We start from the raw sequence: 10,868 nt of genomic DNA, 5'->3' as shown, positions 1-10,868 counted from the left end.
TGACAAATGATCAAAAGACACTAAAATTTGGCTTTAGAATTCCTCTCTCAGAAAGTATATGTTTGTGATTATGTTGACAGGGGGTAGAAGGAGAGAGATACAGCAAGGCTCTAGCCGATATTGGATTTATAAGAGCTAGAGAACTGGTTAAGGGAATGAGATGATTGCATTATCAAGAGATTCTGCAATGCTGGTTATGCTCAACACACCAAAAAAGCAATAGAGCTAGGATAGATTCTCTGAGGCAACTGTACAAGGTGAAGGCATGTAATCCTGGCCATTGTGGCAAGTTTTAAAGTGTTAAGCATTTGAACAAGAAGGAAAGTGAGGACTTGATTTTAGAGGAATGGAAGACATGCTGTTTCCAATACTTGGAGACAGCAACCTAGGACCAGGGATTGAAAGTTATTACAGGTAGGCAGAGTTGCTTTCAATGGTAGGAAGAACTTTCTAACAGAACTGTTCAAAAATGGAGGTAGTGAGCTCTTTACCCTGAAAGAACTGAATTAGATTTTGAAAAAAAAATCATCTGTCAAGGGTATTTTAGAATTTAGAGGGGCTTTCTATACAAGGTTGGAAACTGTATTAGATTCTAAGGTTATTTTCAAGTTTGAATATGAATCTATGATTTAGAAAAGTTATCTTTTGATTAGTGTGTAATATCATACTGTGATTAAATTCCCTATTTATAGATTAAATTTGATTAAGCATCATAGTGCCATCAAATATAATTTATAAACATATATAGATTTTTAAGATGTAAAGATATTCTTTCAAATCACATAATCTTTAATTAGAATCATTACATTTAGCTATAGAGCTCCATTTGCAGTGAAATAAGAACAATTCAGGAGAAATTTAGGTACTGGTCTTTCAGCTTCTATTCACTATAAAACAAATGTGCACTTACAGTAGACAGAAGGAAAAATCCCTATTAGCAGCTCACTATAAATGTCAGCACCCTTTACAGACTTCTTCCTGAGTGACTAAAAAAAAAGAACAAGTTTCCTTCAACAAGAATGCTCCTAAAATGATGTAATTTTAAGATTCATGTCTTATTGAAATCTTGAGTATGCAGAATCATTGAAATCAAGTTACTCAGAATGCCTAAACGCTAAATAAACTGAAGGAGGAAGAAATTAGTCAAGAGTCAGAAAACTATTAAGATCAAAATGTGTAAATAGAATGTAGAAATCTTTGGTTGTATACTCCTGTGTAGGAATTTATTTGGGCTAATCATCTATCTGCCATATGCCACAGTCTTTGATAACTAGTCTTATTCTAAATATGGCTTTACAAAGTGGAGTAAAATTGTTTCTTATGTTGAACAGAAATCTCCTTCCTTATAAATTTCAGCTTTTGTTTTTAGGTTGCTCTCAAGAGCTGCCCATTGGAAGACATTTTTGAGTCTTAACACATTTAATTCTAGACATACGAGTTTCCAAACATTGGATCCAATTAAACTGAGAATGATGATCTAAAAGTAATATCATGTATTCAACAATATGTTTAATCATTACATTTATTGCTTCCAAATCTCAAAAGGTAAACAGATGTCTCCCTCTATACTTGACTCTGATTTTCAAATCATATGCCTTGAGCTAGGTACCCTGTACATGTATTCAATTGCTCTTCTTGGTATCTGGGAAAAATTGAATCATGTTACAGGATGTGGTTGCTCTCAAATAATATTCTAGCTTTCAAGGGTAACATATAATGAATACTGCTGTGATAAAGACCTCTTTCCCTCCCCACACCAGAGTTGAGTGTTACGGGAATGCAGTAAATTTTGATTAGGCAAATATTCTTCATACTGCTTAGTCTCACAGGCAATAGATGAACAAAAGGTGCTCCACATTGTAAATCAAGTTTGAAGATTGCTCTAAAAATGTTCATTAACTTTGATCTCGTATAAATGTTGAATTTAACCTTTTTTATATTAAATAGTGACACATACCTACTTTCAATTTTAGAAGACATTACAATATTGGAAATTTTTTGCATGCATAAGCCAAATGTAGTGGACCCAGACAAATGATAAAGGATTTAGAAATGTTAATTAGAATTTTTCCACAAGAATGAAAGCAATCTGGATAATGAGCATAATTATTTTGTATCTTACACTGCAGCACTGGCTGAAGGATGATAATGAAAGGGAAGCAGACTTTAAAGAAAAAAAAAAAAAAAGACTAAGGGAAGAAGTCATAAAGGGATATTATTTCCTAACCTTACAGACAGGAAAGACGGCTCCTTCTGGGTACTGAGAATAGACTTGAGAGAGCACTGAGATTTGCATGTCAGAAATCCAGAATGGAGGGTAAGGCCAGAATAATATATATGGTTCTTAGTGAAGCTGCAGTGATTGGCAAGATCGGAAAGATATCAATAATACCAGTTCAGTCACTGACAATGTGTGTATGTGATTCGGTTCCTTGAGGATTTTGAACACCCAGAACCATTTTCAACAACCATTTGATAGATCAAATGAAACTGTTACCTTTACCAGATGATGCAAAATTAGAGACAACAAGATCAATTATTAACAGAGCCAAGCCCAGCACAGATTGCTATGGTGCCAAGGAAAAAGAACAGTAAGTAAAGGAAGAGTTTGGGGTTTTATGACTAGACAGACTACTTTTCTTGCAGTTATAACTGATGAAGAGCACTCAGGTACAGATGTAAAGCGATGGCAATAAGTGAAAGTGATTAACAAGTAACCTGCAGCAATTGTAGAAACTAAAGCAGAAAGCCTTGTGCGTTAGAAAGTGTATTAAATCAAATACAGAGGGAGTCACCTAGGCCTTGATAACAAGCATATTTCTAGTAACATCAGAAATCAATGGCCAATGACAAGAATGGTAGAAATCAAGATAAAATTAATGAAACAAGATCAGGAATGGATTCTATTTTGCTTTAGTTCTCCCTTTCTGGAAATATTTGTTTATATATGCTTAAGTTAACAATTTAGTCCCCACTGTGTTATGGTCTTTCTCAAATAACTTGTTTCCAGAATGCCACGTAACACGTAAAAGAAAGCCTCCATTGAATTTTCTTTTTTTCTTACACACACAATACACACACAGAGGAAAGGGCAGAGCCAACTAAGGTAGGAAACCACCAATTCTACAGAATACTTTTTATGCAACTGTCATCTGATTACAGACAATCCCTGATTTTGGACTTGCACGATAATTCAGTCTAATATTCTGTTCTATTTTAAAAAATATATTTGAAACTTATGATTGCAAAAATTTATATAGTAAAATAAAAGGACCTTCATTTAAGTATATTTCCACTTCTAAAGAATATGTACAACAGATTAACATTTACTACAGTGTGTGGGAATCTACATTTGATTCCACAGAAATACAACCTGCACATTACCTGAGATATAAGTCAGGTATCTTAAAACCTAAAATACCTATATCTGTAAAACTGATAAAGAAACATATCCTCTTACAAGGCAGAATCATCTTAGCTGAAAACAAGGATGAGTAACACTCTTTCATTGTTTGGGTTAAAGATGATTAAACATCTAACAAGACGCAAGTTTCAAATACTACTATCAATACCAAAAGCCTAGTCATATTTTTAAATTTAGAAAATAATTCACTGTGAATAATTTACTGAAGTAGTAAACATACACAGCACTTTACAGCTGGTATATATCATCACAGAAAACTGATATGGTACTAATTTAAACGCTGAAATTTCTTATTGTAACTCAAATTTGTACATGTAAAAGTTTAAGAAATGCCAACAATAGTGGTCCACTTATCTAGAGGTCAGATTTTCTACATCCTCACTTACATTGGAAACTGGCAATGATACAGAAAAAGTATTTTAGGACTACGATCCCAGAAACCAAGAACTTCACTAAATGGGTTACATGTCAAGATAAACTCAGGTCAGGTATAACTTAGAACTGATTATTTAAATCAAAAATGTTAATTTACTGAGCTTGAGCCAGAAAATAAGGTATAATACTGCTAAAAACTGAAACCAACTAACACTGAAAACTAATAGAATCAGCAAATTTTAAGACATTTCAGTAACTGCCAATGGCATTAGGGCAATACAGCACAGTACATTATGCTCTTAACGAAGAGTCGAATCATGAAAAGAGTTAAACCATGTTTAGTGTACAGTTTAGAAGGCTGGGGAAATACACTGCATTTCAGAAAATGTTCTGACTAAAAAATGGTGAAAGAAAAGAAAGGGCTTAAAAGCAGCTAACCAGTGATCAGAAAAAATAGGAATTCGACAACTCTTATACCTGTAGTAACAAGATAGGATTCTCGACTCTAATTTATTTTTCACTTCATATAATACAGTGTAAATAAATAATTTTTACCTAGAGAGATTTCTCCCATCTTAACTGTACAATTCTGTGAAGTTTGATTTGTTTTTAACTAGTGTTTCATGGATAAAGTACTTTAAAAATCAAAACATCAAAGCCTGAATTTTATTTACATATGAAAATAGTAATATTCTAGACTCTCCAAGATTAAATTAAATACAATATAATTTTTGGTAAAATTTATTTTGTATTTTAAGTTTCTGGGAACTGCTAATTCATATATGGTATACATTCATAGTAATTCTCTCATAGAAGGTGCATTTTATGTTATTAAGCTGTAAAGACGGTTTTACCAATAATTAAGGTTAATAAATTTACTGCAGGTTTCTAAAACTGCAATAGTTTTAGAATATCTAATCACACACTACTTTTAGAAATGATTAGAAAACCATGGGTCCCTGTATTTATTAAACTGAATCACCTGGCAGTAAAATTCAGTTAAGGCTCTTGGCATTGGTGAAACTTCTTCCCACTCAGACCTGCTGCTGTGGTAGACCTGCACTTCATCTGTGATTTCATCTGGTGCATAATCACCACCTAATATATAAATTTTATCTTCAATTCCAACTGCACCTGCGTTGAAGCCTGCACATTCAAAAGACCCTTCACCCTTCCAAACACAAGTATCTGGACAAAAACTATAAACCTTATAAGTGGAAAGGTCACATATATACAGTGTGCAGTTTACTGGGACAGCTTTAATTAGTGTTGCATGAAAAAACTGCCCAAACTCTGCTACTAGTTCAGACCACTGATCAGTTGTAGCATTGTATTTAAAAAAGCAATCAAGTGATGGGTTAAAAGCATCTGTAATCTCTACCTCTGATCCAAGAACATAAATTACATTTTGGCATGCACTTGCTTCAGGATAGTATATGCCCCTGGGTAATGGGCTAACAGATATCCATTCTTTGGAAAGAGGGTTGTAAGATTCAACATCTAAGAGACTTCTAATGTCCTGGGATCCTCTAGTCTTTCCACCTATGACAAATAATCTGTTGAGAGCCATAACTGATGTATGCATGGTTCTTGGTGTTTTCATAGTTGATACCAGGAAAAAATCATTTTTGACCGGACAGTAGCACCAGGTTTGATCAGTGGCATCATGATATGACTCTGCAATATGAAGCCGAACTGTTCTACAACACGGCCCTTTGCAACCGCCTGTCAAGAATATTTTCTCCCCATAACTAGACAGACTAGATCCTGGCAAATCAATCAGGTGTGATTGTGGCAGTATCTTCCATGAATCACTTTTAATATTATAGCAAAATGTATATTGATCTTCTCCATTTTCCTCAGTTTTGTGAACAAATATGTATTTTTCAGTTGTGGATGGTCGAGCATCAGGGAAAAGTCCACCAGAACCTTGCACACACTTAATTGCATCTATGATTATGTCAAAACAGTTTGTGCTTTTGAGTAAACACTCTTCATTGAGTAAACAATCTTGAAGTGTCTCCTCAGATAACTGATATAATCTTACTTTTTTAATCAAATAAGGCAGATGCTTTTGCCTTGATTCTAAGTTATGTTTAGTCCAACTAAGGACAACTTTCAGTACAGTTTCTTCTTCAGGAACATTTAATTCATCTGATTCCAGACATTTTTGCAGTACTCCAAAATTCATCTCTAAGAAATCACTGGATTTAAATAATAAAGAAAAGTGATGTTGTACAAAGTATAAAGCATGATCAAACAAACGGGCAGAACCATAGCTATCTGATATAGATAATAACTGTAAACAATTCACAAGATTAATACTTTTTATTAAAAAGTCACTGCAAGCTTTGGACAAGAAGGAAACTTGAAGAAATGATGACAACTGGAAGAACATTTCCACATTACCATCTGTTATCTTTGTTTTTCCAGTATAGGCATAATCAAGAAATGCTTTTACTGCTTTGGAGGACAAATTAGTAATGGTAACACTTCCACCATCTCTTTCTTTCATGTTTACTTCAAACATAGCCCTGCAAAAATGAAGAACACAGGAGAACAAATAAACAGGAATATTTTATTCCACGATAATTTTCAATATTACCTTAAAGAGGTTTCCTTTACTCTTAGGTTGATGTAAAATACATTTACAAAATATATTTTTAAAGCATCCTAATAAATTAATTTAATATCTATAATAGTTAGAGACCATATGATTTATCTGTAAAATATACGTATTACATAACTCCCATATTGCAAAATATACACATTATAGCTGACCCACAGCAATGGATCCAAAGGCTACAAAAAGATTCAAATTTTGCATCTGATTCGATGTTCTTATATATTATTCATAAAATTAGGGTAAAATCTCTCTAATGGCTGAATTTATTTACTTATGGGTTAATTTAGTATCAACTCTGCAGGTGATAACTAAAATTACTTAAAATATATAAAAGCTTCTGGGTTTAGGATTTAAAAGTCTTTTTCAAAATAATTTTCAATTTGGCAGCAGTGAAATATGTAAAAGATGGAATACAGTGAGATATCAGATGTTTCCAATGACTCTGTCTGTGTGGGGAAATCCACCAAATAAGATAAACTTGAATACATGTCTAAAAACACATTTCATACAGCACTTTAGGAAAAAGGGAATATGATTTTATGAAACTAAACAACAGTGTACCACACCAAACTAAAAAGGCTAAAAATAAGTTTTTTGTAGAAATAGCCACTGAGAGATGGAGACGGGTCTCCAGATCTGAATAATTAGACCAGCTTGAAAGTTCTTCATAATAAGTTCTAATTTATCCCCATCTGGTAAAGCTGATAGACTCTAAGGAAATAGGAAATTTTTTGGCTCAGTTTAAGCAAAAATATAAATTATTCAGAAATATTTAGGCAGGAGACTAAGATATATTTTACATTTGGCTTTGGTAAGATCAATATTGCTGTCCATCCTTATATTAATTTCATATCCAGAGTTATTCATTTTTACACTTTAAACAAACCCATTATGATGGTTTTCAGTAGAACTGCAAATAAAGATAAAGAGGAAAGAGCTACAACAAAGAACTAAAGACTGCCAGTTGAACATTCATTAAGACTAAAGATCATCTGATTTTGGTCCTGGTTTAATACTGGTTTGTATTTGTTCCAGTACTGTCCAGGACACCTTTGTGAGTAGTGCTCAGGCGCCCAAGTACTCTGGGGGAAAACCAAACTTCATTATTAAAGTCTACTATAGAGAGTAGCTAAAGTTACTACAGCACAAGTGTCCAACTGAAAAATATGAGGAGCCTTCCAAATACAGAATACTCCTTAGGAAAAGGATGCTAACGCCCCTTTCTACTAGGAGTATTCAATACTTTTTAACACAATAACGAATAAATAGAGTTACAAAAATTTATACATGTTACACATTATGCAGGATATTTCAATAATGTATATCAACTTAGAAACATTAACCTGTGGTTATAATTAGATTATTAAGATATCTATAGTCAGTTTAGGGTAATAATAAGAGCATGGCCTCTAGAACAGGACTGCCTGGGTGGGTATCTAGCCTATACCACTTATTAACTGTGTGACCTTGGGGAGGTTAACAACTTGATTGTGCTTCAAATTCTTCATCTGAAAATGGGGATACTAGTAGTACCTATTTCACTGAGCTGTGAGAGAAATAACTAAGTTAATTGATGCAAACTATTATTAATATCATTTTAAGAAAAAAAGTTTTCTAAAATTGTATGTATTTCTAATTTACCACCAACTTCCACATTTTCTTTGAGAAAACACAAGTAATATATTTCTATATTTCATCCTACTCATCTTTAAAGTATCCAGTTAACTTCTATCTCAAATTTACCATGTTATCATAAAGTGTTTACACAATACGTGTGATTCCTTTTGAATCTTGTCTCCAGTGACTTTACACTCAATCATAATTTTAATTTTCCAAAAATATTTTAAAGGGCATTTACCATGCACTATGTAATTTTCTATTTTAATTTTATATACCCCAATATTTCTGTGAGTTTATATCCCAATACTCCAGTGAGTTTGATCATAACACAAAATTATGAATTAGTGGCCTTATCATACAAGAGTGTAAATAATGTAGACTTTCTATCTACATTTGTACATATTTTTATGTGAACTATATACTCATTTAGTAAAATACTATATATAATAAAGGATCTAGGTCATTATAAAACTGTCATTTGTTTTACTTCAAAACAGATGCGAATTTTGAAAAACATGTTGTTTTAACAATCATTTTTAAAAATTGAAAGTAGATCCCTAAAAAGCTAGGAGTAGGCTGAACAAAGTACTATGGACAAATACATGTGCAAATACATTTAATTAATAAATAACTTCAACATAAAGAGTAGAGGACTGCCAGTTCAAATGCTTATACGAATTTCTTACTTTGTTAACATGAAAACATTATGGAGAAATAAGACTGTGTGTTCATACCAAATTATTTCCATTTTTTGGCTAGGTTTGGAAATAATAATAATTGCAGCTAACATTAATTGAATGTAGTGGGCACTGACATAATCATTAATATACATTATTTTGGGCTTCCCTGGTGGCGCAGTGGTTGAGAGTCCGCCTACCGATGCAGGGGACACGGGTTCGTGCCCCGCTCCGGGAGGATCCCACATGCCGCGGAGCGGTTAGGCCCGCGGGCCGTGGCCACTGGGCCTGCGCATCCGGAGCCTGTGCTCCGCAGCGGGAGAGGTCACAACAATGAGAAGCCCGCATACCGCAAAAAATATATATATACACAATATTTCATTCAACACTCATTATGAGTTAGGTCCTATTTTTATTATCTTGAATTTTTACAAATAAGGAAACTGAAGCCTGAAGAGGTTGTGTAACTTACCTAAGGTCACAAGCCTAGTAAGTGGTGGAGCTGGGATTTAGATTTAGGGCATGTGCATTAAGAGGCCAAGTACTTAACCATTATACTGTACAGCTTCCTCTGATGAAGAGGTGATATGAAAGATAAGGGAGCAAGAAAGTTACTTGGAAGAAAAAGTGGATTAGAAGAGAGGTGGGAAGAAACTAGCGGAACCTGAGAGTGGGAGAACATAAGAACAGTTAGGGCCCCAGTAGAGTCTGAAGAAGAATAACTTAGGATACATGAGAGATGAAATGAAAAGAATACATGAAGACATATAGTCTAGTTAGGCAACAGGCTAGTAAAAGTTGTAGCCCCCCTTGTCCCCAGTAAACTGTGATGCAGCAGTGAGCCACTGCTCCCAAATTCAAAGCAGGAAACCCTACAGAAACAGGTGTTTTGTTAAGAGATTTAACCCCTGCTTACTTAGAATAAAAATTGTTTCTAAAACTGAACATAATGCAAAATACTGCAATTAGGATTTGAGTTTATTGCAGTATGACTAGGAGGGCTGAAGGTCAAGATGTCAGCAAGAGAGGTTTGTCTGTCTGATGAATAGGCCTCACAGGTATTACCTTGATACAGTTACCACAGTACTAAGGTCATGACCCTTAATCACTGTTAAGAATCAGAAACCCACTGTCATCACAGTGGATTCTTACAGTGTCATGACTAGGATATTCCTTGTAGGACGATCTACATGGGGAACCAAATTATATTCAGAATTAGAATCAGAAAAAGTTGGGTGCTCTCCAGAAATGGTTCTGGAAGTACTTTTCCCTACTGTAGGACTATCTTGGCTAAAGTGAAGAGAAATTCTCTGCATTAGAGTCCCTCTCTCCTGGACAATCCATGGGATATAATACATGACTGAAATGTATTTTCTTCTCAGACTCCTCATTTTCTTTGAACTTGGCTTCCATTTTTGCTCAATCTGTCCTTTCCTCTTTTCCCAAATTATACAGTGCAGGGATCCCCCAAACAAAACTGACCCCAGATCAAAACAATATTTTTCCAGAACAATTCAAGGGACTAATGTTCCACAGAACTTCCCAATCCTAGCCTGGGAAGACTTGAACTTTAAAAAAGGTACTCTTATATTTTCATATTCAAAAATCATTAGTTAATCTAGGTTCTAATTATTTTTTTTTAAGTATTAAAGATTACTGTTTCATGTTCTGTGGGGGGAAATTGAGTACAGCCGTAAAAAATAACTTAATTAGTGGTATCATAAAATCTGAGGGATAAACAGACAAGGTAAAGTACCTGAAAAAGTCACTGCATGCTGCTAACACACAACGATGACATGGGATTATTTCATCTTTCACGATTATTTTGAAATCATAAAAGACATTTTGTTCTCGAAAATTCTGTAGTATACTTAAGATTTTCTGTCCATGATCTTCTGACACGAGGAAGTTGTTTTTCTTCTCAGATGGAATTCCATTACATGAGCCTTGTTGATTGAAATCATATGAATTATCCATAGCCACTTCCATCTGTTCTTAGAACTGGAATGAAAAAAACAAATCACTGATGTAACAGAGTCCTAATGAAATTTTCAGATCCAAAATTTGCCCTCTTAGTGTCAATCACAAAAAAATGCTCACTAAGAACAATCATAATAGTAAATCGTGTCCTAAACACTTGTTTTCC

The 10,868-nt window shown here is 34.0% G+C and overlaps 1 protein-coding gene across 2 annotated transcripts in view; it reads right to left on the bottom strand.

Annotated features, from left to right (window-relative positions):
• Positions 1-4,730: 4,730 nt before the first annotated feature.
• KBTBD3 (kelch repeat and BTB domain containing 3) overlaps positions 4,731-10,868 on the bottom strand; it is a gene marked incomplete at its 3' end in the record, with an annotated part of 49,866 nt that continues 43,728 nt past the window's right edge. For both annotated transcript variants that reach the window (XM_082660645.1, XM_082660644.1), the window contains 2 exons: positions 10,479-10,723; positions 4,731-6,333 (listed from right to left, as the gene is read on the bottom strand). In XM_082660645.1, coding sequence (XP_082516771.1) covers positions 4,731-6,333; positions 10,479-10,711 — 1,836 coding nt within the window. In that variant the 5' untranslated portion in view covers positions 10,712-10,723. The remainder of the gene's footprint in view (positions 6,334-10,478; positions 10,724-10,868) is intronic.

This window comes from Grampus griseus (genome assembly GCF_964374135.1).
Source record: "Grampus griseus genome assembly, chromosome: 8".
Lineage (NCBI taxonomy): Eukaryota > Metazoa > Chordata > Mammalia > Artiodactyla > Delphinidae > Grampus > Grampus griseus.
This window is presented reverse-complemented; position numbering and strand designations above follow the sequence as displayed.